The 24,423-nt window shown below is 51.8% G+C and overlaps 7 protein-coding genes across 10 annotated transcripts; 3 read left to right on the top strand and 4 right to left on the bottom strand.

Annotated features, from left to right (window-relative positions):
• Positions 1–7: 7 nt before the first annotated feature.
• On the bottom strand, positions 8–7,942 carry UFD4 (Ubiquitin fusion degradation protein 4). Its single transcript, XM_066116092.1, has 5 exons — positions 7,344–7,942; positions 6,217–6,556; positions 961–6,107; positions 731–880; positions 8–669 (listed from the first exon to the last, which is right to left on the bottom strand). The coding sequence occupies exons 2-5, from the start codon at positions 6,228–6,230 to the stop codon at positions 473–475; spliced, it is 5,508 nt and encodes a 1,835-aa protein (XP_065977973.1). The 5' UTR covers positions 6,231–6,556; positions 7,344–7,942; the 3' UTR covers positions 8–472.
• Positions 7,943–9,737: 1,795 nt separating this feature from the next.
• Positions 9,738–11,703, bottom strand: J3458_000354 (uncharacterized protein). The gene is made up of 2 exons (XM_007811539.2): positions 10,913–11,703; positions 9,738–10,834 (listed from the first exon to the last, which is right to left on the bottom strand). The coding sequence occupies exons 1-2, from the start codon at positions 11,489–11,491 to the stop codon at positions 10,061–10,063; spliced, it is 1,353 nt and encodes a 450-aa protein (XP_007809730.1). The 5' UTR covers positions 11,492–11,703; the 3' UTR covers positions 9,738–10,060.
• A 485-nt stretch (positions 11,704–12,188) lies between these two features.
• COQ5_2 (2-hexaprenyl-6-methoxy-1,4-benzoquinone methyltransferase) lies at positions 12,189–12,371 on the top strand (the record flags this gene model as incomplete). The annotated part of the gene is made up of 1 exon (XM_007811538.2): positions 12,189–12,371. The coding sequence occupies one exon, from the start codon at positions 12,189–12,191 to the stop codon at positions 12,369–12,371; it is 183 nt and encodes a 60-aa protein (XP_007809729.2).
• A 77-nt stretch (positions 12,372–12,448) lies between these two features.
• COQ5_1 (2-hexaprenyl-6-methoxy-1,4-benzoquinone methyltransferase) lies at positions 12,449–14,571 on the top strand. Its single transcript, XM_066116091.1, has 2 exons — positions 12,449–12,983; positions 13,043–14,571. The coding sequence occupies exons 1-2, from the start codon at positions 12,712–12,714 to the stop codon at positions 13,698–13,700; spliced, it is 930 nt and encodes a 309-aa protein (XP_065977972.1). The 5' UTR covers positions 12,449–12,711; the 3' UTR covers positions 13,701–14,571.
• On the bottom strand, positions 12,629–17,129 carry J3458_000351 (uncharacterized protein). Of its 2 annotated transcripts, XM_066116089.1 has the most exons (4): positions 16,796–17,129; positions 16,278–16,416; positions 13,886–16,203; positions 12,629–13,808 (listed from the first exon to the last, which is right to left on the bottom strand). In XM_066116089.1, exons 1-3 carry the CDS (start codon positions 16,802–16,804, stop codon positions 14,303–14,305), a joined length of 2,049 nt encoding a protein of 682 aa, XP_065977970.1. In that variant the 5' UTR covers positions 16,805–17,129; the 3' UTR covers positions 12,629–13,808; positions 13,886–14,302. The 2 variants fall into 2 exon arrangements, with proteins under 2 accessions (XP_065977970.1, XP_065977971.1); XM_066116090.1 differs by having other exon boundaries at positions 16,278–17,129.
• Positions 17,130–18,512: 1,383 nt separating this feature from the next.
• J3458_000350 (uncharacterized protein) lies at positions 18,513–24,314 on the top strand. Of its 3 annotated transcripts, none has more exons than XM_066116088.1 (3): positions 18,528–19,126; positions 19,279–22,109; positions 22,182–24,293. In XM_066116088.1, the coding sequence occupies exons 1-2, from the start codon at positions 19,121–19,123 to the stop codon at positions 21,865–21,867; spliced, it is 2,595 nt and encodes an 864-aa protein (XP_065977969.1). In that variant the 5' UTR covers positions 18,528–19,120; the 3' UTR covers positions 21,868–22,109; positions 22,182–24,293. The 3 variants fall into 3 exon arrangements, with proteins under 3 accessions (XP_065977968.1, XP_065977969.1, XP_065977967.1); XM_066116086.1 differs by having other exon boundaries at positions 18,528–21,855; positions 21,911–22,109; positions 22,182–23,483; XM_066116087.1 differs by having other exon boundaries at positions 18,513–21,855; positions 21,911–24,314.
• ALI1 (putative NADH-ubiquinone oxidoreductase 30.4 kDa subunit, mitochondrial) lies at positions 23,205–24,153 on the bottom strand (the record flags this gene model as incomplete). Its single annotated transcript, XM_007811535.2, has 2 exons — positions 23,205–23,713; positions 23,802–24,153. The coding sequence occupies 2 exons, from the start codon at positions 24,151–24,153 to the stop codon at positions 23,205–23,207; spliced, it is 861 nt and encodes a 286-aa protein (XP_007809726.2).
• Positions 24,315–24,423: the final 109 nt, after the last annotated feature.

Here is a 24,423-nt window from a genome sequence, read left to right as displayed (position 1 = left end):
ATTGCCGTCATATGAACAAAAGTCAATTTCTATACCTAACTGCCATGCCTGATTCACGTGTTTGCCTGTCTGCACTTCGTCACTTTTCTTCGTACAATAGGAACCAATTTTCAACGGCTTTGGGAATCATCCGTTCCAACTTTGCGCGAGAAATAATTGTTGAAGCAGGCATCCATCACCGAAAGCCTGCAAATGCGATAAGTATGTCACAAGGTTTTCATCCGTCTATCCATTTTCCTCTTCGTCGCCTCCCAAGACCACCATTACGTTCTCCGTCATGTCGTTAAAATGCGCCAGTGATTGGTGGGGATACTTCAAATCTGTAGTACACAAGACGCTTCATGTTTGCAGAGTTTGATATGAAAGAATTAAGACACGGTCAAGTGCAGTTTCATTCAGGTTCCGTGAGGTCTTTCTTAAAGAAAGGTAGGCGGAGTGTATGAAACCCTCACGGCCATGACCGTGTAAGTTTTCATGACAGGTGAAAGGCACCTTGGCCCTCCTTCATTGCCTTATATAGTTGTTTCTTCATCGTCTCGATAGTAGTGTAATCGGGTAACTTCAAGTAGTTGACGCACGTCATGACACTGGGCAGGTAGTCATCAGATGTGTAAGGGTCCTCGCTTGGTTTGCATACAACGGTAAACATGGGAGTCAAGCTTCGGAAGCCTGTCGCAATTACTTGTTAGCATCTTCGTGTTCCTGACAGACGGGGAGCAAGAACGCTCACCTCCAATTGGAAGCTTGGGGCTACCCGTAGTAAATTGCAAAAAGTCACGTCGCTGTTGCACGTCAAACTCGCTCATGGATTGTAGCAAGTTCTTCACGCTACGGCTATCCATGTTGAAGCCATGATCGGCCTTGATAGAGTCGGTAAGAGCTGGAAAAACGAGTCACGTTAGCCAGGATCTCCATTGCAACATTGACGACGCACGTAGGAATAGCGTAGGAATGGCATACTCTCCAAAGACCAATCCTCCTCAACTTTTCCAAACAAGCTCACAAGCTCATCTGGAGTGAACGCACTTAGTGCAGAGTAAGGGAAGACTTGTGAAAAGCCGCTTCGGAACGCATCGACCTGCTGACGGACACCAGATCCTAGAGTCATATCAATGACCTTTTCAAGGTAAATGTCCACGTTCTCGATTGTCACACGCTTGTGAGATCCATGATCCTCAAGTTCAATGTTAGGATAACCCGGTAGGGTGAAATCCAGGCACAGATCATCCAAGCGGACGTTATCGATCACAATGGACTCTGTATCTGCTACTTTCTGTGCAGCCGTACGGTTGGGATCCTCGTCAATCTCCTTCTTGGCCAGTGCAAACTTCTTGATCGTCTTCAAAGAACGAGCAAGACCGGGATCAACTATTTTGACGGCGCCAAGAGAAGGCTTGATGCCTGTACTTGGGGCATCGCCAATGCGGAAGAATATCGGGTTAAAGTGAATATCGATAATGCGAGAATCAATCATTGATCGAGCGACAAACTTGCCAAGCATCTTAAACAAATGGAGGATCCGCTCCCCATTAGGCGCTGAGAGCTCCTCCTGGTTCAGGGGCCGGGGAAATAGCCCAGTCTGGCCGGTCACAAACTCATCGGATCCTACTGAGTCCATTTCACGCCAGAGCTTGAGCTTCTTCTTGGAGAACTCCTTTGATACCGTTGAATAAAACTCCAGGGTTGGTCCCAAGCCAGTGCCGACTTCCTCAAAATACTCCACCTCCAGGATACTCTGGGAGGCACCATATAGATCCATGACCTTGAGAGCCGATTCGAGAATCTTGAGTCGCGAGATTCGGACTTTCTGCCGTTGCAATCGACCAAGGAATGGCCGATCATTGTTTCGATCTCTGCGGCTATCTTCAGACTGCGCATTCTGCCACCTTGCCATCGATCGGGCGTATCCGAAAGACGTGGACTGGAGGAAGAGATGTCTCGTCTCAAAAGGGAACAAGAAGGGATACAAGCGAGCCAAGTCCTCGGACCAGCCAGGGAGGCAGCTGCTGGCTACAATTAGGGGCTCCTCTAACTGCCTGTTCAGTTTTGCCGTCAATTTGGTATTGACAAACTGGGATAGAGGTTCCACGTTGAGACTTATAGAACTGTTCCTGTTCTCGGCCAAGACATCCTCAATGTTCGCGTTCAATTCGTGCAAAATGTTGAGCAGACGCAGGATAGAAGCCGTAGTTGGGTTCTTCGCCAGAGATGCGGGAATGCCATTCACTGTTTCGCCTTCACTGTCTGGGTTGCTACCAAATGTAGCAGGTTCGGCAGTTGGTGGTCCAGGGACACGGCGGAATTTGATGGGGTGTGTAGCAGACCAGATGCTGCGGCTAACAAGTTCATCAGAAGTAGAAGTGGATGTATGAACGGCTCGATATATGGTGGTCTCGTTTGGGATTACTTTACTGTCAAGACTGAATTCAATATGCCAGTCTTGGGGAATGGCTTGGAGAGCCAAAGAGTACGACATAGGTGGTCGCGATGTCGCTGGCGTCGGAGTTCCCTGGCCTGAGGATGGGGGTGGCGGAGGCGGCCCTCCAGGAACGGTAGCACCGCTACCGCCACTGCGGCTACCGAAGAGACCTGAGCTGGACGGAGTAGGAACTCTAGTTCCATCGTCCTTTCTTGCAGTTATTTTCCCGCCAGTGGCCACCTCAAGATTCACGGCAGAAGGATCCGGTCCAGATCCGGCATGGTCTGCGTCATCCATATCCTCATCAAGCTCACCCACGATTGCATCTAGGGCACTGCCATCTTCCAGGTCATCCTCATCAGATATTTGCTTCTCATCAGCACACTCAAGAGTATTCTGCGTGTCGTCCCCACCAGTTGGTGGTGGTCGCGATAACGGTGTCTCCTCAGTTGATACTACTTGACGTCTTGAGGAACGGCGTAGAATACCCTTGTCATGGGACGGGCCAGCAGAGGGATCTTGCGGGGTCGCCGGGGTGTTGGGCTGAGGCATTGACCGATTCTTAGGCCTTCGAGAGTACCGGGAACTCGACGGAGTTGCAGTAGCTCCAGGAGGCGGAGGCGGCGGAGGAGGAGGAGGTACAGAGCCAAACGGTGATCTTTCAGTGAGTCTGGCACTAGCTGCACCAGCTGTGGTGCTAAATTGTAGCCCTCCCATGCCGGCGACAGCAGCAAGGGCTCTAGAAAGTCCATCTCTACGGCCAATTGGTGGCCGTTCTGCCAAACTTATCCGAGGTCGAAGATAATCGTCCAACGACTTGAAGGTGGCAATTGCATGAATCGATACCATGATATTCCTGTACGGTCGGGGAATGTTGGACTCGTCGTCTGCCACAAGGCGAAGTCGAATTTGTTTACCAAGCATCGATGCAGGGCTGCTTCGGTTTCCATCAAAGGTGTTGTGATGAACGGTAAGCACTTCAAAATGCTCTGACCTACTGAGCAAATCTTGCATTTTGTGTACCAGAACGCTGAATGGGGTAGCGGGCGAATCTGCCGTCGCCGTCTTTGGCTTTGATTTGAGTGAGAAGCCCATGAAGACCTCCAGGAAGGTAGATTGGGCCGACCGGGCAAGTTCTTCGTCAGGGTTGCTAAAGATATCAAGCAAAGTCTGTACGAGTCCAGACGCCAACAACTCAGCACTAGTAACACTTTCAAGGACATCGGTATCAAAATAGGACGCAAGCTGTGAGAACAGCTCTTTGTCCTTTTGCGCTCCTCCAAGCGTAGCAGAAGGCCGTTTCAGATAGTATGTCTCCAGCTCTGTGGCCAAGTCAGACAAGTCATGGAGGATGAGCATGGCTTTGTTCTTCATGGTTTGTGCATGTTCCCCTCCTTCGTGGTTTTCGAGGAATTTTTTGGCAACATTCCGAATCCGAGACGTCATGGACTTCATATCCGAGATATAACGATGAGGTGGCATGTCCACTGACATGGTAGACCCACGGGAACTAGCAGGAGACATATCGCCAGGGACGTGATCACCGTCGTTTTCTTCATCATCGTCCGCGTCTTCGTCATCGTGTTCATCTTCATCATCGTCCCCAGAAGAGTTATTGTCGTCGCCGCCCGCTCCAGCCTCCTCACCATTATTCTCATGCTCCTCGACACCTACAACACTGGATGAAGACTGCATGCGATTGTTCGACTCATCTTTCGTAGTGTCTTGTGGCTTCTCTTCACAATCGTGGTCGTCGTTTTCGTCCTCGTCTTCACCTCCGTGTTCCTCATCGTCATCGGATTCTTCCTTCTTCAAGTCCAACGGGTCCTCTTGGGATGCCAGCTTGTTGATCTCGTGGATGACACCTTCTCGATACAGTTGATATCGATAAATTGACTCGAGTCTGCTTACAAGAAGCTCCGTGGCTTGCAAACCTAACATGACAAGAGACGGGTGGTCTTGCTGTGACAGAATTGATGCTAAAAATGATGCATAGGGAACAGGAACCAGGGCTTCTACGAGAATATCTTCATCCAGATTGGACAGCATTTTGAGTTGAGCTGTAAGCACCTTTTGTCGAACGCTGAGATTGACTGTGCTTGAAAACGCATCCGTAAGAGTAGGGAATATAATCAAAGCAAACCGGCGAACTTCAGGCTTGCATTGTTCCAGGAGATCAAGCCGCTTGTCATTTGGGCTCCTCCGACTTCTACCACCGACAGAGGAAGGAGTGATAGGTTCAGTGGATGCATGAAGCTCAACAAAGTCTCCAAATGCAGGGTCAGCATTTCGGGGCAAATTTGGCAGTAGTTCGCAAATAACGTTGAGTGTCTCCACGATCTGCTCCCTCGGGCGGTGGATGAGGGCCTGCATTACGACAACGCTGTCCAGTTTGGAGGCAACGTTCTCAGTTCCACTTGGGGGAGAAACGCCGGTCAAGATTTGATAAAGAGTTTCCACGACGTTTAGCTTGAAAAGTTCGGCAGACAATCGCGGACTAGCCCGTGCTGTAAAAGCCAGGACTCGAAGGAACTGTGTATGAATGCTAGACCCAATCAAATTCGTAGTACCAGGGACCAGGAGACGCAAAACGGCGCGAAGAAGATCGACGCTCACGAGCTCTTCAAGCTTGGCTGGCTGGTACTTGAAGCTCTCAACAATGCCTGACACGCAGAGGGAGGCCTGCTCCACAACCCGTTGGTCGCTGCTGCTAAGAACATTGAGGAGGATGGGCATAACGTCTTTGACGACAGGGAAGGAATCGTCAGGAATGTTGCGACAACAGTTTGCGGCTGTGGTAACTGCAGTTCTCTGCGTGCTTGTTGCAAAGAAATCAAGGTACGACAAGCATGCAGTCAATCCACCTTCTCTAACGATATTCGCGGGATACTCCAATGAAATTTTCTCCAGAGTGCTCAGTGCCTGTTCGGCTAGATCGATGAAGGAGATTTCCAGGAGCTTTTGACACAAGACCGGAACGGCCCCTCCGTAGACCACGTTGGCAACGCTGGCGGGCAATGCTTCCATAAGGTTAGCCAGACATCGGCATGCCAGCAGCATAACTTCTGGGCTCTCTTCCTTATTCATTAAGAGAACTAGCTCTTTGACGAACGAATCTGGTGAGAAGTGACCAGAAAGATTATCTTCATTAGATACGAGAAGAATCTCGGACAGTTCCTGTAGAGCAATGACTTGTACCGAAAAATCATCGTCTCTCAGATTATTTAGCAGCTCGCGCAGCCGACCTGTCAGGCCAGACATCATGCCTGTCAAAGCCCGCAGCGTGCTAGAGAGGCCAGCCACTGCTCCCCCTGAGCCGCCAAAGCCACCAAATGGGTCATCGTCGTCATCTTCATCGTCCTCGTCTTCGTCCTCGTCTTCATCTTCGTGGTCTTCATCATGATTGTCGAATCCGCGTTGGTCATTCTCACGCCCATCCTCGTCATGATCTTCACTACTATCGTCGACAGGATTCTCGATGGGCGGTGACGAAGGTGGTCCAGGTTCATCATTGTCGTCTGTGCCGGTCATTGCAGTGTCTTGATCGGCGCTGTTGCTATCGTTCCGTCTGGATCTTCGTCTGGCAGAAGTGGGTGTAGAATCGGACTTTTTGCTGCGACTTGATTTTCTGCTAGAAGTCACTTGTCGGCCACTGACCTCGGGGGGTTCCGCTGGGGGGGCTTGGCCACTGTAGGATTGTGGGTTTTGGGTTAGCCTGTACATATGCGAGTAGTGTATAGTATTTAGAAAACAGAGGACAAGATGAGGGGGCAGCGGTGCTTGCGGATTCAACGTACTCGTTGCCGTCCATGGCGGCAGTAGCCTTGCCCTTCCTCCGAGTTCCTTGAAGAGTAAGATTAAAGGTGTCCTGCGTTGTTCCCTTGGAAGAGGGTTCGGGAATCTTTTGTCTCTTGGACCGTCGACCCGAGTTAGGATGCGGTGCCACAGCAGGTGTAGAGGGTTTGTCTTGACTAGTAGAAGAGGATAATTTTCGCTTTCGGTCACCTTGCGCAGTTGGAAACTGGTGCGGTAGCAGTCGAGTTTGTCCCGCCGGCAGCAGCAGCAGACGGGGAAGCTAGAGAACTAGCTTGATGAGCTGCCTGGCTCGCAGCTTGGCGGGCCGAGGACCTAGTGATTCTGGGAGACATGAGTTAATGAAGCTCTTGAAGACACCGACATCTGCGAGTTGCGATGAGGACCGGGGTAGTAGGTGTAACGGAAACTGCCCAACAAAATGAGCAAACCCAAAGCTGGGTGTGCCTGGGAAGGTCGTGCCGAATGGGTACTCTCTACCAGTCAGGCGTGATGACGGAGGGGTAAACAAAACGACAGAAATTGAAGACGCCGAACAAGCTTTTGTGGCAGCCGCCTCGCTTAAGCGTCAAAATGGCGCTTGCAAGTGACGGAGATGGATAAACACAAGTCTGTGGTCCAACGTTGGCAGTGAAGCATAATCTTAAATTTTACAGGGATAGGGCGCGAAGACAGATAGGTTTCAGTAGGGAGCGCCTGGCGTTGAAGTAGGGACTCCTAAAGAATCGATGGCCACCTGTAATATCACCAGGTCTGTTCGAAGGCTGATTGCCAGCCAGGCAAAGAGCCCGGCTATCGGGTCAAGTGCAACGCAAGAGACAATGCTGAGTCGAAATCTTTATCCGAGTTGAAAAGTCGGGCCACAAATGGGGACAATCAAACCGAGGCGAGAAAAATGATGGATGGGGACTGACGGAGAGATGACGATGACTCTCAACTAGATCGCTGGTCGTGTTTTGAGTTCGGTGCAGAAACCATGCAAGATCACTTGAAGCATGATATCATAATCGAAAGTAATCAAAAGAAGCGAACATAAAACTGAGCACGTCGAGCATCAAAAATCAAAGACTTGGGCAATTCTGGCAACAGTCAAGGTCGCTCTTTCCCTTACCTTTGAGGGGGGGCGGCAGCGGCAGTCGCAGCACCAGAGGCTGTCGACGTCGACGAGGCAAGTCGCACTTCGTTGTCACCTGCCAATGTTCGTTCTGCCATGCCCGGACTACGCCATCAGGAGGGCAGGCGCGGGTTCGCTGAGAGGCAACGACGGGGAAGGAACGACGAGAAGAGAAGCAGCCGAAGTATGTGGGGATAGATGTACCATAGACGGCGTACGTACGGTGCAGGATGCGTGATGTACAAGGTACAATGTGTGGCTGGGCTCGATGATGGGTTTTCAGGATCTTTCTTGGTGTTGTTTTGTGGTCGGGCCGGCCGTTGGGTATTGAGACGGTTACGGGCAGGCGAGCAAGTGACAAGGACGGGATGGCACACGGTGAACCGTGACGTCTCGGCGTTTCGTTGTTCCCCGTGCCTACGCTACGCCAAGCAATGTTGTGCAGTCGATACGCATCAGTGCGTAGCAGATCTGGAAGCGAAGTCCGGTAGCAGGTGATGGATAGGGTCGTCTTGGATGCTGTTGACAAAATGAGAGGAGAAGATGATGGATGTGTCAACTGATGTGTGCGGTCGGGCAATGGCGATAGATGGCCATGGTCATGGCGGGATGACAGATGTAAGCCGTGTGGTTCTATGTTGCCGTCGAGGTTCCGGCCTCTGAGTGGTTGGCCTTGCTCCAGCCGGCCCCTTTTCTTCACCAATCAGAGCTCGGTGCCGAGTCCCCTACTTTGACGTAGCAGCTGCTCGACTCGCGAAGTCAGTCATGATATTATTAAATGTTTCTCATACGTACCACCGCCCCAAGCGCCGACTTTGTTCGTCGCCCCTTTCCCCTCGTGCCTCTCATTCTCTTTGTTTTGACTGCACCTATCCCAGCTAATGGCAAGAATGCCGCACTCAAGATCAGACGCGCAACGCCGCGCATGAGTCGATGTTTCTGACTGAATCTATCCCATGGACACGAGGTAGAATCCCTCCCCACTATACCCAGCTCCAGAATCTAAAATGATAAGAGATACTCCATGCTGTTATTGTCAAATATCCGTTCCTCAAATCCCTGGCCTAGCGAAATGCAATTAGAGCTCTCTCTCGAATGATAATTGTCCTGCTGATCTTGACTCCGAACACGCCTGATGGCAAGACGTTCCTCAATAGCTACTTAGGTACCTAGGTAGAGAAGAGGATGCGAGCGTTTATGAGATGTGAGGAAAAGGCAGGCTGGGCCAGCTTCGTGACGCGGTAGCTGCCTTGACGGGCGTCACGCACGCGATGTCAGCCCTTTCTTTTATCAGTTGCGTGGTCCGAATTGCACTTCCCTTTCGGAAGATGGCTAGGGACCGAGCAAGCCGATCCGGTCACGCTCGTATGCTGGTTCGCGACCTTTTCCCAAGTTAAGTGACGCTGGGTCACCTCCAGGCCGGAACGACATGACTCCCTAGGCTTAAGTATTTTGCGTATGTTTTCACTAACAAATGCAATACTTGTCAGCACCATGCCTACCGCAAAGATCTACTAGCGAGTTGGACCGTTTTTGTAGAATCAGACGTACCGGAGAAAATAGTCCATAGGAAAGCGGACTCGTTAGCATTGGAGAAGTTGTTGGAAGTAACCGCTTCACAATTGCGCTACTCCTGTCCATCTAGCGAGCACAGCTGTATCAACTCGCCAGCTCTCCCTACGCTCTTTATGCTAGGAGAAGACCCTAACTCCTGCATGCTCGGGGCGCGGTCAGATTTCGCTATTGGTAACAAAGCCTGGTTCCGTGTGTAGACATGAGTCGCCCTGCCACAGGCTGTAGAGTGTGATATTAATGCGGTCCCATTCTATCTACAATAAGTCAATGGAATGACGATGCTACGACATTCGACCGCCGACGCAAACATACACGCTGCATAGGAAAGGCGCAAATCCCTTCCCTAGTTATCGTAGGGAAGCTCGATATGGTTCGGCTTGCTCCCGCCTTCGGCTCCCGGGCTTCCAGGTCAGGACGATTACAAAAGAGAAGCTTATTAACACGATGAAACTTGTAAAACAAAGAGAGGTATAAGAGATGTTAGACGCCTGATGAGCCCAAGATCGATTCGCATCGTGTTGAGGTGCTAAATAATCCAGTCGGGTCGTTACCTATGAACATGGCCCTTATGGTTTATGATTGACCGTCTCAGTCGTTCTCCCTTCCCCACCAGCCATGGACTTCTTCCTCTTGGAGTCTTTGAACGCCTAGCTATTATGTGCGTTCGATTCCGGCTCTCTCAGAGTCTTCTATAGATTTTCGAAGGCAATAATGTTGAGCCCGCCATAACTATTAGTAGAGCTCCCATTTTATGAATCGGGGTTTCATATAAACTCGTTATGTAGACAACAATATTGTTCAGTCGTGTATCACATACCTCGTTGTTTCTGCAATTCCTCCACTGCACTTCAATTATGTTGAAGTATATACATGGTACAATCACTTTGACGAGTGACGAGTATTCACACATAGATTGACTAAAAAGGGTCTATATACAGGTTGTCACAAGTCAGCCTCGCTTTTCAAAGCCAGCGGCATAGAAGCCATTCTACACGCTGCTTCCAAATCAAAACAGCACGTAGCGAGCCATTCCAGCGAATTCATAAAGTTTATTCAGCATATCCCTAAAGTTTTACACTATTGATTAAGAAAAAATTAATTTTTTTATTCACCTTTAACTCGTCTCCCACATGACCCATCTAGACCTTCAGGGACTCCTTGCCGCCCTCGTATTCTGAAAAGTCATACTCATCAGGATACTTGTCCAGCATGTAGCGAAGCTCCTCAATCTGCGCCTTCAGGTCGGGCGTCAACTCCTCATAGACATCCTCAAACATAGTTCGCAGCGCAGGTTTCTTCTCCTTCTCGGCCTCGGAGAAGCCCTTGAGGATCTCCTTTCGCAGACTATCTCTGGCGTCCTTCTCCTTGGTTTCGTCCCAGCAACCCTTGGCCTCCATCCACTTTCGCAGGCGGGTGATTGGGTTGTCGCGCCTCTTCCAGTCCTCGACTTCGACGCGGGCGCGGTAGGCGAATGAGTCGTCGGACGTGCTGTGGTGGGAGACGCGGTACGTCATGCACTCGATGAGGATGGGCTTGCCGCCGTCCTGGAGGGCCATTTCCCTGGCCTTCTTGACGGCCTCGCGCACGGCCCAGATGTCGTTGCCGTCGATGCGGATCGTGTCTATACCGTAGCCAATGCCACGGCTGGCGATGCCGTCTCCGCGGTACTGGTCCAGCGTGGGCGTCGAAATGGCGTAGCCGTTGTTGCGGCAGATGAAGATGACGGGGCACGAACGCGTCGCAGCAATGTTCATGGCGGCGTGGAAGTCACCTTCGCTGGCAGCGCCCTCGCCGAAGAAACATACCGCCACCTTGGCCTTGGAGTTGGGGTCCTGCAGCTTTTGCATCTTCAGGGCGTAGCCGGCACCAGATGCCTGGGGAATTTGCGTCGCCAGCGGCGAAGAAACAGTGTGCTATACGGGATGCAATTAGCGTTCCGTAAAAGACTAAACTACCCGCATGGCCGGGGCCAGCGCAGACGGTATACTCACGATATTTAACCTCTTGCTGCCATAATGAACAGGCATGTTCCTCCCCTTGCCGGGGTCATTCTTGTTCGCAAAAAGCTGCGACATAAACTCCTTGGTGGTCATCCCCCTCTCCCTGAAAAACCCTTGCTCTCTGTACTGGCAGTACACGGGGTCTTCTGGATCCAAAACACTCGAACTGCCCACGCTGACAGCCTCCTCGCCGGCGCTCACCATGTAGAAGCTCAGGCGGCCCTGGCGCTGGGCATCAAACATGATCAAGTCCATGATTGAAATAAACAGCATGTCCTTGTACAGCTTCACCACCGCCTCGTCCGAGATGTCAGGCTGGAAAGACTGGTCGACCACGGCGCCGTTCTGATCGACAACTCTATACGTAGGCAGGGCCTTGTACGACTCGGGATGTTCAAAGCTCAACTGCGTCGTGAAGGCGCTCTTCAGCGCACCAGGGAAGGACACATAACCGGAATTGGGTCTTTGGGAGACGCTGCTCGCGGCGCGGACGGGTGCGGCAAAGGGCGTCTTGGGGATGGACGTTGTCGCCCGTCGGAGGGGCAGGTTGCGGATGACTCTGGACTTCATGGTGAGAAAGGGGCGCTGTCGGCTCTCACAACACGATGTCTCTTTTTCTCAAGCGAAAAAACAGTTGTGATGATACTTCAGCCGACCCCTCGAGAAGGAGCGCAAAGTAAAAGGACGAGTAAAGAATCTCAATGGTGTTTTCGGCCCAGTTGGCGCGGAGAAAGTCTACGACAATGGTTGTCGACGGCCTGCGGCGGCGATGACGCTTTGAGCCGACAGAACCCGCCGCCTCGGGTTGATGCAGCACCCCGGATGTCGGATGGAGCAAGAAAACCCCAGGAATTCATTCAACGAAAAATTACCCCAGCCCAGCCGGGTGCTCTGTAATCCGCTTGAAACACGGCAGCTATGCATCCTATTACACCAATTGGAGGCTGGCATTCGTACCACGGACACTTGTGCGACGGGTCGGGTATAGGCACGCTGTTGCACGCCATGAACCTGCTATTCACAGCTCAGACTGCGAATGCGTACGGAGCCGGGACTGTGGCAGCTGGCAGCTTCTGTTGGCGGCTGCACAGGATGACTATCAAATTCAAGTCAATTTTCTGCCTTGAAGTGCATGCCCTGTAACAAATGTCTTCATTTGCAACCCCGTTCATACCGATGCATGCAGATTGTAGCCATCAGCCACACCACAAAGCCAACATACAAAACCAGGAATCAGGCTCCGGTTACAGAGCCAGATCGCGCCGAAATGATGACCCCTGGAAGCAGTCTCGCTCTCCTCATACTCGGAATCATGTCCCTGGTCGGCCTCGTCTTCTGGTTCCTCAAATCCAAAATCAACAAGTTTGTCGACGCCCTGCTTGCCTACAAGCGCAAGCTCACCGATGCCGAGCAGGCTGCTGAAGACTCAACCGCCGCCCCGTCTTCGTAGACGACTGCAATTCACCAAATCAATTACACCCATTTCCTGCTTTTTTTTTTTTTTTTCTATATTTCCTTAATTTCCCTCTTTTTCTTCTCTCTCCTATATTCGTGCCAGCAACCCACATGATTCCGCCCATCTGCAACTCACCCTCCAACGCCACAAGACATCACATCACAACTGTGGCTCGAGCTCCACTCCCCTAACCCAGGTCCTCCCATGTCGCAAATTTCACATACTAGTACCTACTACTACGGCCAACGAACCTCATACGACCCTTCATTTATTCTCACGACCACCCTCCGCCTCTCGCCACCCAAGCGTCACCAATTGCGATCCCCCAAAAAAGATGGTGGCACGCCGAGCTCTACGGAGCTGTACAATCAGTTCCTTCCGACCATCAAGATGTCTCAACCGCACAGCTTCCCGCCCTTTCTGCACAACCCACTTGCGCCGAGAGCAGCAACGAACTCCAACGGCAGATCGCGAAACACACTTTGGCTACGAGACGGTCACGGAGAGCGAGAAACAAGACCGTGTAGCGGGCGTCTTTTCCAGCGTCGCCGAGTCGTACGACAAGATGAACGACTTCATGTCTCTGGGCATTCACAGGCTATGGAAGTGTGTTCCTCCAAGCTCGTCACTGCTTCCCACTCCAGTACTGACACACGCCTCTCAAGGGACCATTTTGTCTCCTCCCTCAACCCGGGAGCGACCACGCCCCTCGGCAAGCCCCAGAGAATGCTCGACGTAGCCGGCGGCACAGGCGACATCGCCTTCCGCATGCTCCAACACTCACACGTCCACAACGCCAACCCGAACATCCACATCACCATATCCGACATCAACCCGGACATGCTGGCCGTTGGCAAGCAGCGCTCCCTCGACCTCCCCGCCTCCTACCAGTCCAACCTCTCCTTCCTCGAGGCCAACGCCGAGATGCTCCCGGAGCAAATCAAAGACAACTCTCTCGACCTGTACACCGTCTCCTTCGGCATCAGGAACTTCTCCAACATCCCCGCCGCACTGAGGGAAGCCCATAGGGTCCTCAAACCAGGCGGCGTCTTTGCTTGTCTGGAATTCTCAAAGGTGGACCAGTACCCTCTCCTGAATGCCATCTATAAACGGTGGTCCTTTAGTGCCATCCCCTTGATTGGCCAGTTAGTCGCTGCTGATAGAGACAGCTATCAGTATTTGGTGGAGAGCATTGAGAGGTTTCCCAGCCAGGAGGCTTTTAGGGACATGATTATTGATGCTGGGTTTGCCGTGTCGGGCGATGGCTATGAAAACTTGACCGGTGGCATTGCAGCTATTCACAAGGGAATCAAGCCGTTGTAATATCGCATCAGCTACGTGTATGATTAAGGCTGCTGTATAATAGTGTATTAAGCTGCAAAGGTACAGCAACCAAGAATCAAACTATAAAAAAAATGAAAAAGAAAGAATCTTCAACCCTTACTCCGTCAGCACAGCACAAGCAATTGGTATCATCATAATCACCTTTGATCAAACAAAACTCTCACCTCAGGCCCACCTGTTTGCCACACTCGGCAGCTCAGTGCAACAAAAGTAAGCATCATGCCCAAAGCGAAGAAGAAAATATGAACAACAAGATGCGAACAAAATAAACTCCATACAAATCAAATTAAAAAGTAGAAAAAATAGGGGCCAAATCCGCGACTGCGAAGCCCCGGTAGGCTCAATATCTCATTAAGTACACGTACACAGAAACGCAGCCCAAAACGGCGGACCCTTGCGAGAAGCGGCTCTTTTTCCTCTCCTCCCTCCAACCTTGCTCCAGAGCTAGAATCAAATACGACAAGAAAATTGATGCCAAGGACTATGGCTCGGTTTCCATACGTGAGCGGGAAATGCGGATAAAACAGTGAGGATATTCAATGAATCATGAGAGAAACAAGTGACAACTAGCCATCACTTCCTCATTCCGCTGGCGTTGATGGGGTCGCTGCTGGGGATGAGGCACCACCTTCGCCCTTCATGCCACCGCGACCACGTCCACCACGTCCTCGATCACTTCCCCGTCCGCCCCGGCCACCTCGTCCGCCGCGTCGGTTGCTCTCCGAGTCGCTGTTGCCGCCTGCGCTTCGATACCCGCTAGCCGTGGCGCCCCCACGAGCATTGGCGCCCCAGGTTCCGGCACCACCGCGGGTACTAAACGTCTTCCCTTCTCTGTGTTGGAAGATCTTTACAAGGGGCCGGGTCCGGTCTTCCTGGGTGCGTGTCTTGATCTCCTCAGGCAATCGAGCCATGGCAGCATCTCGGTCTTCGGTAGTCTTGAATTGGACAACCTTGTTCTGGTTGCCCCATTTCTCAATCTTGACTATCTTGCCCTTATCGGCCTCGTCAAACAGGTCGCGGCACTGGTCCTCGCTGCTCACGTTCATGATGAACAGGCCAATGATGTCAGAAGCAAGAGTCTTGGGGGCGGGAGAGGAAACAGGCTCGGGACCGTTGGCAGATCCATTAGGGGCGGCTGAAGTCCTTTCATTGTCCTTGCTGCCGCCAGACTTGTTAGATGTCTGGCTGGGCTGAGGAGTGGCAGGCTTGGTTGGGCCAGGCGCCGGAGTGGTTGCGGAAGCACTCTTTGGCTGCTGTGTTGATGATGGCTGTCTGCTGGCTGGGGCCGTGGGTTGTGCAGCAGCAACAGGAGGAGCAGGAGTGCTGACAGTAGGACCAGCAGTAGAGACAGAAGGGGGAGGAGCACTGGCAGAAGTAGTAGGGGGAGCAGCTCCAGGCTGCTGCTTGGCACCACGATGGGAAAAGTTGAAGCCCTGGGCGCGCATTTCCGTTCCAATACGTCCATCCTGAATTTCCAAGACAAGATAGCCAAATGCAGCATCAGCAAGGTTGAAATTCCACATGTTCTTGAAGGCACTCTCATCAACCTGGCCCAAAGCAGCCTGACCGGTCACCGGGCCGCCAAAAGGATTACCGCCGGCGGCGGTAGTGGGCATCTTTTCGACAATTTGTAGCGCGTTCTTGAGCAGATTCTGCTGTGCTTCGTTCTGCGCAATGGCTGGCTCGACCTCACCTTTCACGGTCTCCCAGACATCGTTGAAGGAGGCCTTGGATGCAGCCAGTTTTCCGCGGTAATGATCCAAAGTTGGGTTTACGCTGAATTCGTTGTATGAGCTTCCATATCGGAAGTGCAGTCCAGCGGAAATTGAAAAGTCTGCCTTCAGAGCAACAGAGAGCTGATTCAAGATACCCTCTCTGGCAGGGGAGGCATGCGTGATAAAGATTCGGGTTTCGGTAGGATCGTAGACTCGGTGTGCCGTATCGACAAGCTCTCCCATCTGTAACAGCGTCGTCCACATAGTGCCTTGGCCACCAGCAATGGTGGTTCGGCCTTCACCGTTGTCAAACAACTTGTGCATGACAACAGCACCACCAAGACCCAGCAGTCTGAGCTTGACACCACCGACCTCGAGAAGCATGGAGCGAGCTTCATCAATGATATGTAGGTTGGGAACCTTGTACTCGGAAGACCGAAACTTTTCCAATACTCGAACGTCTTCGCAAGCACCCCAAACGGTATAGACAGGGACATCAAGCTTCACCTCTCCGCTGAGCAGAAGGGGAAGCTCGGAAAGCGGGAGGTCGCTGGCTGGGAACCGGGTCCTGACAGGTCCATTTCCGCCTTGTTGGATTGCCTTCTTAACAGGATCGGGAATCAGGGGAGAATATTGCGCGACATGCTTGAGGGTCTTTTCGGCAATACGTTCCAGTGACGTGTCGTCGTAAAAACCGAAATCACCCGTGTGAATGATGTGATCGGCGCGAGCCTGCTTTGCGAGTTCGTTCAACGATCTCAGGTTTCCTATAGCGCAAAAGATAAGCCCGAGTCCATTGTGGCCGCCGTACCAGCTACGGGGGGGTGGTGCAAGTGCTCACCTCGAACATCAGCAATGCAAAGAACACGAATAGGGCCTGTCTGAATGACTCTTCCTTGGTTCGGTAGGAGCGGTGCGGCGCCGGGTGGCAAGCTGCTGCCGCCGTTTTGCAGATAGCCCTGACTGTTGTAGGGTCGTGACTGGAACCCGTTAGTCAAGGTTCGTAGAGCAGACGTCCTCGCTCCTGGAGGAGCAGTCCGGGCAGTGGTAAATCTAGCAGCCATGGGAGGCACGTGGGTATGGTTGTGTGATGGCAGCGGGAGAGTCCAAGGGTTTTGGGTCTTGCGCTGCGCCGGTTGTGACGATGACAGGGAAAGAGAAAGGAGAGGGGGATGTAGTTCGAGGATGAGAGTGATGAAACGCAAAATACAAAGCCATGCACCAGTCGGCACAGTCAGGCTTAACAGGTGTTTGCCAACTTCTGCCAACTTCTGCCAGCTGCCGACCTGCGCCACGATGGAATTGGCGGTGCGCCAGCAGGAAGGAGCAAACGAGGACGTTTGGGCAAGGCAAACTCACAGCAGCCATTCTATCGACGAGGAGTTTGGTCGATCAATCAGACGCGCTCCGGGGTTCTGGAGAGGCGAGAGTCGAGAGGATTCGTAACTCCAAGGCGTACAAGATGTACAGTCGGTCGTCAAAGAAGGGGAGAAAAAGAATGAGACACGGCGGGAGATGGCCTGGGTATCAAAAAGGATGACGGCGGAGAGGGTAGATGGGCCGCAGTCAAAGGAGGTGCTAGGGTGAGGTGTGGTCTTCGCAGCTTGAATGTCGAACAAGGCTGGAGATAATTTTCCCACCCGCAAAAGTTGGCACCCCAACATTAAACCAACCAAGGACATGGGAAGCCCAGGAGCCAAACAGCGAGCGGCTAGCAGTGACCCGACCGTCTGTCTGTCTGTACTTGCGTACTGTGCTGCGCGTCGTGCAGCCAGTCCCAGCGCTCAGGAGGCGAGCTGTAGCTTAGCCGTATTCGGACTAGGCATGAAGTGTGCTGAGGCTGGCCCCGAACACGCCCCCAAGATTGCACTTGTGGGCGCACTTTACAGCGAATTACAGCGAGCAACAAAGGGCACCGTCAACAGGTGCACTGGCGCTAGAGACGGTCGAGGGGTGGCATCATAGATGGACATCCGGACGTCCAGTCCACCGTGCCACCGAGGTGCCAGGCTGAAGCGGGCAGCTACACTAAGTTCAGGCACCGCTAGTATTAGCTTGATGCCTGCGCAGTCAAGAGTGCCAGTGGCGTCTAGGACAGGCACCAAACCCTGCGAGTGACTTGCATGCACTCAGCCTACCCTACAGAGCGAAAGGTGGCTATTGGAATCTGTACGATCAAGACTTCATGTTAAATAAAATACTGCGTACCTAGGTAGATAGCCGTTGCCGCTGGACCAAGTTGCCGAGCTGCCTGATGGGCTGCTTATAATAGGACAGCAAACTTTGAAACAACAATAAACGAACACGACAAAATAGAATGCGAAGCACAGTCTCTGATGCATGTCTCGCGGTTGGCGTGTTCCATCTTGACAAAAAGAGGTCCAAGTGCCTGCCCTTAAAGTAATCGAGTTCTTAGACTTGGGTACCCTTCAAAGCCGCATTGTCGGATTGGAGTGACCCAGTACCTCCGCTGACTCCGTTGCTCTCGACAGTCGTCAAGATGCAGTGTGTATACATGCAAGCAGACAGTACGCACGACTTGCTATCTCAAGCACTGCCTGTCTCAAATCGTGATGGCAAATAGAACTCTGAGTCAGCCATCGAGAATTTAAATGCAAGTCGATACCGAGGAAGTGAGGGCAAGCCAGTCTACCGAGTAACACCGTAACCAAGCGTCGTTCTTGGTGGCCAAGTCGTCTGGTCTGATATGCGCCGTGAAAAGATCCAAGGCTGGTCTGATGCTTGACAACTAGAGTCGGGGCTTATCAGGTGAACCCCCGTCTGGTACATCCAAGTGCACCCACATGTGCGCTGAACTGAAGTATCTTACTCAGCCCTAGTGGTCCGTCCGCCCCTGTCTGCTTTGCTTTTGGCGGCTTCCAGCACCCCGACCGCCCCGGCGGTATGTGACGCAGAGGTGCATCTGGCGTCAATTGGCGCCGTACGGCCACGTGACGCACTGCATTGCGGGCTAAAGCCTGCTAAAGCCTCGAGTCAATTGGCGGCGCCAGAATGATTGAGGCGCCGCCAAGTGCATTAATGCCAGTATGCTCAAGTGCCCAACTTGGAAGTCCACAACTTGAGAAGGCGGCGCAGCACAAAGTCCGACACGGCAGTGACTGGGTCCCGGGCTCAAGTAATAAGTGGCACGTCGACGGACAACTCTCCTTCCCATCCAACTTGCAGACGCTCACGAGTCACGACTATATCGAACTGACCGTTGACGACCACACGACCAAGTCCTAGAAACGACTCCCTCGACAAGACGCGCCGAGCCCTGTCCTCTTTCGTCGGTATCCAACTCTTTCATTGTCACTGGCATCATCCGTTCAGCGTCTCCGTGGCCGGCTTTCCATTGCATACCGTCTCCTAATTAAATCCCCCCCACCATTTTGAGCATCGACAGTCCGCCCACTCAAAGCCTCGTATCCCCCATGCGACTATAAAGCCCGCCGACGACAGCAAGGCCCGGGCTAGGGAGGCGTTTAATTCGCCGCCCTGTTGTCGACAATTCGACATCGGCAACTGCTGCGAGACCTGTCCCGCTTCGTTGTCCGCTGGTGAATGACAGGAGTCGGCCTCCTTACCACGAAACGCCGCGGGGGTTGACTTGTGCAAGTAGGTTGTTTGGAACAACTTCACAGCACCTCGCCGGCAGCTAGAGAGCCCTCTACTTTGCCCTTGATGATGGTAAGATTGAAAATCGTGCTTGTAGACTGATAGCACCAGAGCCTATCTGTCCGGAGTGGCCATGTTCAAACCCAAGGGACAAGACCCAGCAATATGCTCCAACTCAGATCGCCTCCTCCTGTATTGTTTGCTGATCTGATGCCTTTCAACAGACCTCATCTCGACCCCGCGATGAAGCTGCGGGAAATTTTAGCAGCCGTCGCGGTCATGCAAGTCAACTTTCAATCTCAGACCCGAGCCATCATGTCACAGAAGCTATAGGGACGCTGTATGGCGATGAGGACGATTCTGGGTCCGAAACTGGCGGTCGACCATTAAGTTTTATCGATGGATCTTCGTATCACGAGCAGATACAACGACCAGCCCATCTCGACTCGCAGCACCATGCTCATGCCCGCTCCCGACATCAGCAGCAAATGGAATACGATTCCCGCAAGCCCTTGACGCGGTCAATGTCGGATGAACCTTACGCCACACAGTCCTCCTATGAAGAACATGGCGAGAGCCTTAAAAAATCACAAACCTTGAACATCCCCTCACCGAACCGTCGAACCAGCATGCAGTATGAAGGAGGTTCCAAAGCGCCTGCATCGCCGGCTTTGTCACTACGCGATGTTCAAGCCGGCGAGGCGGGTTCGCAGTTTCCGCTTACCAACATTGACAACCCAAATGATATCGCGCAGGAATTGAGCAACCTGCAAGCTCTCAGGCGCATGTCCATGGATGTCGGAAACAGTATTGATCCGGATATGCCACCTATCGGACTTTCAGCAATGCCAGTCATAGCCCCGTCTGGCAATGACGACGAGAACGATCCATCGAGGCTTTTATGGGTCCCAGCCAGAGTTCACCCCGAACTGGCTCCGAGTGAATTCAAGTCCTTCCTGGAGAACCGTGTACAGTCGATTAGAAGGAGATCAGGCGAGTCTTTTCTTTCTGCAGAAGGCGGTGACCCGAATCGCAGCAACTCGGGGTCCCTGAGACGCCAGAAATCAATGCTCTCTCGGCAGATTGACAACTCCAGTGGGCAAGGAGCAGTAGGATATGTCGACGGGGCAGACCGCCTGGAGCGCAAACGGTCAACTGCGGGCAGCCATAACCGCGAATTAAGCCTTGATGAGTTGGTCAAGGACCCTACTCGTGCCGTTCAAAAGCTTGCCAAGGAAGTACAGAATACCCCCTGTGGAGAAGAGGGTAGCACTGATGATATGCCAATTCTTCCCATGGCTCCTGGGATGGGGCTGAGACGATCGACAAGAACGACGTATCGCAAGGGTGGTAGTCTACGATCTGGCGACAGAGTACCATTTTCAAAGCGTCTGGCCCAAAAGCAACAAGACGGTGAATTGCCGGGTCTGCCAAGTGTACCTCCAAGGGACGGGTTACGGGGACACACACCAGACAGGGTTCAAGAGCCACTGTCAGAAAACTATTCGAGGCCATCAAGATCGGCCAGAAAGCAATGGGACTTTTGTCAAGACTCGCCAGGTAACGACGGCTCTTCTCCTTACGAAGAAGACGCTAGGGTCACATCACCGCCGGTGCAAGAGCAGCTCCATGTCCGAGCAATCTCGATGCCAACCGTTGCGTCACCTCCAGAGGGTGAGCCGCGAAACGACGATCCAGGCCATGCAAGCAATCAATTCTCGGGGACATTTCCCCAACGGTCCTCATCACAGACTACTGGCTCGTTGAAACCCGAATCCACGCCAAAGACACCCGAAGTCGTTGTGGAAGATTCACTTGGTCCCCAAGCCGGTAGACATTCAACGCCGGTAACAAATAACTATCCCCTTCAAAAACAAAACCAGCAGGCTCAGTACTCATCGAAACCTCTCCCGCCTTCACAGCAACCGTCGTATAATGACAAATTCGCATCACCATCATCGTCTCTTCTCACCGGCGACGCATCACGAACTGACAACCTCACTGTTATCCCAACATTCAGCCAAATTGACAAGAAGTCCGACAAACGATCAAAAAAAGACAGGGACGACGATGCTTCCAGCACATCAAGCAAATCGGGAAGTGCATGGAAATGGTTCAAGGGTGTTACTGACGACAAGGATAAGAAAAAAGAGGAGAATAAACGGGCAAAGGCCAAGGCGCTTGCTGAAAAATCGTCTGACAAAACGTCTGACAATGCTAGGCTTGATGTTATTCAGAGCTCAATTGACAAGACGCCCGCGAAGGGACGTGAAAGTCTGGTCCTGGATAGGGACAACGTTGACAACAAGTTGTTGGAGGAGCGGAAAAAAGAAAGCCACCGAAAAAGCGACTCCAAGAAAGACAAGGATGGTAACATTTTCTCCTCGATTTTCGGCGGTAGCAAACGGAAAGAAGAGAAGGAAAAGTCTGGCAAAAAGAGCCAGCACCTCCAAGTTCCTGAGGAGCCGGTTTACAAGCCTTTGCAGCCCGACGTGGATTACAACTGGACACGTTTCCCGTTGTTGGAGGAGAGAGCTATCTATCGAATGGCTCATATCAAACTGGCCAATCCTCGTCGACCGCTTCTCAGCCAAGTGCTGCTCAGTAATTTCATGTACAGCTATCTGGCCATTGTCCAGGCTATGCATCCTCAAATGAACGTACCGACATCTCCGCAACAGAAGCGACTCGAAGAGGAGGCTCGGCGGAAGAGACAAGAGCAAGAGTATCTTGCACAACAGCAAATGGATGACGAGGATGCTGACAATAGCTTGGAGCAATACAATTTTGACTATCACAGAGTAAGGCTTTGATCTTTTACCTTAGAGAATATCCATGCGCTGACGCATAATCTAGGCTGCTGTCCAGTATGCTGAGTCTGGATCTGAGAGCCAAGTGGATTATGTTGATGAAGCTCAAATTTACGAAGATGAGCACGGAAGTGATAACCAAGAAGATTACAGCTATGACAACCAAGACGGATATGGCCACAGTGTCAAGGATTACTACCAATATCAAGGTGGTGATTCAGACCACCGGCATCATGGTGGCAACAGTATGTGGTGAAACCAATCAAATGGCTCCAATTACCCCATTTACTTACAGTATCTTTCCTTGTTCTTCAAAGACTTTATATGATCGTCTGTGACATCACCTTTCCAAATTTCCTTCCACAGAAATGAAACGAACCGAACCGATAAGCCGAAGCAAATCAACACCATTGACAAGGGTCACATACAACAGCTGTATACAAAGTTACAGAATTTTCTAGCATTCGACGGAGTTTTATTTTTGGGAGGTTCAGCGTGCTTGCAAATTAAAGAGTCAAAATTTTCCACTTCCGCGCTTTGCAACGAGGAGAATCACAAGTCTCCCGGGTTAATGCTTTGGGTTGACTTCAACACAACACACACACACACATAGAGCGAAGGCGAAGGTTTAGAGGGTGGGCGCAAATAACGAGTCTATATTATGCATGTCTATTTTACTTTGTGTACTTTACTTTCTTTGTGCTTCAAGTCGAACCACCCTCGACAAGGCCGGCCGTCCACATGTGGCACGTGGCTGTGGATATTTACTCTTTTTGTTCTTCCCACTCATATTCTTCTTCACCTCCTTCTTGGTTGATGTATGATTTGGCGAGAATAGCCTGCTGGATGCGGTTATGTCGTTCAGTCTCCCCTTCCTTCGTGAAGTCGAGACAGTGCGTGGAAAGTGACGCGTGAAAGGGTTTGGGTTGCTCAATGAGAATATAGACTGATGCAGGATATGGCATAATACAAGGACTGGCCTTGGTCGTTGTCAAAGTTGACACTATAAGCTTCTTTGTCCTTGTTAAACATGTGTTTTTCGGCACTGACTTGGGGATGATCGCTACTATATGATGAGTTAATTGGCCCCGCTGTAAATGCTGCACTGACACGTACAATGGGGCCAGAGCATGGCGGATATGCTTTGATATGAAATACCAAGTGGAGGTAGCATGTGCTAACGTTGAATAATCATCACAAAGCACCAGTCAAGCTTGATTTAGTCGAAATTGCCGGTAATACATGCCAATAATGGCAAATTCCTCATTGAGAACAAAGAAAAATCATGTACAGTACAAGGGGTTTCCATTTCCATGCCTTCCCTTCGCTAAGCCCGCTCTCTATTTCTTGGGTTCCTCTTTTTTCTCCTCTGGCTTAGGCGTAGGCAGCTTGAAAGTATCCGGTCTACGATCCTCACCAGGACCAACCATTTCCCATGCACTAGAGCCACCTTCAAAGTTACGGAACGCCTGCGTAAGTTCAAGGGGTTCGGTAACAATTCGCTTCTTCTCCTCGTCATACCGGATCTCAGTGTAGCCCGTTAGGGGGAAGTCTTTGCGAAGCGGGTGACCTTCAAAACCGTAATCGGTCATGATGCGTCGCAGATCAGGATGGCCGGCAAAAAAGACGCCAAAGAGATCGTAGACCTCGCGCTCATACCAGTTGGCTCCGTCGTAGAGGCTGGTGACACTGGGGACAGGAGAGGCCTCATCGGCGTAGGTCTTGACACGGATGCGGGAGTTGTGGCGGACGGAAAGGAGGTTGTACACTACTTCGAAGCGCTTGTCGCGGGTGGGGAAGTCGCATGCGGTGATGGTGCTCATTTGTGTGAATTCAGCAGAGGTGTTGTCTATATTGTTTGTAGCGATTAGCGAAGACCGTCCACGTCATTGAAGCAACCCGATTTAGCGGAAAGCAATATATCGCAATAAACGTACACTTCAAGAACGTGAAGACGGGGATGACACCCGAGGGCGAAATGTAAATGGTAAGCTCATCCTTCCAGACAGAAAACTGCTGTATATATTTGGGCAGACAGCCCATCAGCCACGATCCGTATCGGTGCATGTTGTCCGACTTGCTCTGGTACTTGTCGGCTGGATTGACAAGAGGCGCCTTGAGAACCCCAATCTGATCCCGAGGGGCCTTTCGCAAGTTCTCAGCCTCCTTGGGCAGGTTGACGAGCTGAGCGACCGACACAGAAAAGGCGCGGACGCCCTGTCCACTGACGGCCGCTGAAGGCCGTAGAGCCGAGACGAGTGTCCGGCTTCGAGGCATTTTTGTCGCCATGGCCGAATTGTATGCCTAATTAGAGGCCAGTTGACACTGCGAATTCCAAGGCGGACCGTAGAGGAGGATTGGTGGTGGTTGTGGTGGGCTCTCCCGGGGATGGTCCTCAAGTTCGGGATCATCTGGAGATGGGAACGAACTGCTACAGCATAAAAGTGTCCGAGGATTTGCCGGGGATAGAATGTAGCTCGTTGACAAAAGGCAAATCTGGGCCCTGCCATTGGGTACTTCGCACATCCGGCCTGCTGACAAAGGAGCTCATATCACGTG

This window comes from Metarhizium acridum (assembly GCF_019434415.1).
Source record: "Metarhizium acridum strain ARSEF 324 chromosome Unknown scaffold_1, whole genome shotgun sequence".
NCBI lineage: Eukaryota > Fungi > Ascomycota > Sordariomycetes > Hypocreales > Clavicipitaceae > Metarhizium > Metarhizium acridum.
Note: the sequence above shows the minus strand (reverse complement) of the source record. Positions and strands in the feature narration are given on the sequence as shown.

Bases quoted from the DNA above. Each gene is read 5' to 3' on its own strand.
- J3458_000354 (XM_007811539.2), bottom strand. From the start codon at position 11,491: ATGAAGTCCAGAGTCATCCGCAACCTGCCCCTCCGACGGGCGACAACG. The intron at 10,835-10,912 runs GTGAGTATACCG...CATCCCGTATAG, and splicing joins GCAGCAAGAGGTTAAATATC to CACACTGTTTCTTCGCCGCT.
- COQ5_1 (XM_066116091.1), top strand. From the start codon at position 12,712: ATGGTGGCACGCCGAGCTCTACGGAGCTGTACAATCAGTTCCTTCCGA. The intron at 12,984-13,042 runs GTGTGTTCCTCC...ACGCCTCTCAAG, and splicing joins GGCATTCACAGGCTATGGAA to GGACCATTTTGTCTCCTCCC.
- J3458_000351 (XM_066116090.1), bottom strand. From the start codon at position 16,500: ATGGCTGCTAGATTTACCACTGCCCGGACTGCTCCTCCAGGAGCGAGG. The intron at 16,204-16,277 runs GTGAGCACTTGC...TTTGCGCTATAG, and splicing joins TTGCATTGCTGATGTTCGAG to GAAACCTGAGATCGTTGAAC.
- UFD4 (XM_066116092.1), bottom strand. The intron at 881-960 runs GTATGCCATTCC...TCGTTTTTCCAG, and splicing joins GGAGGATTGGTCTTTGGAGA to CTCTTACCGACTCTATCAAG. The intron at 670-730 runs GTGAGCGTTCTT...TAATTGCGACAG, and splicing joins CCCCAAGCTTCCAATTGGAG to GCTTCCGAAGCTTGACTCCC.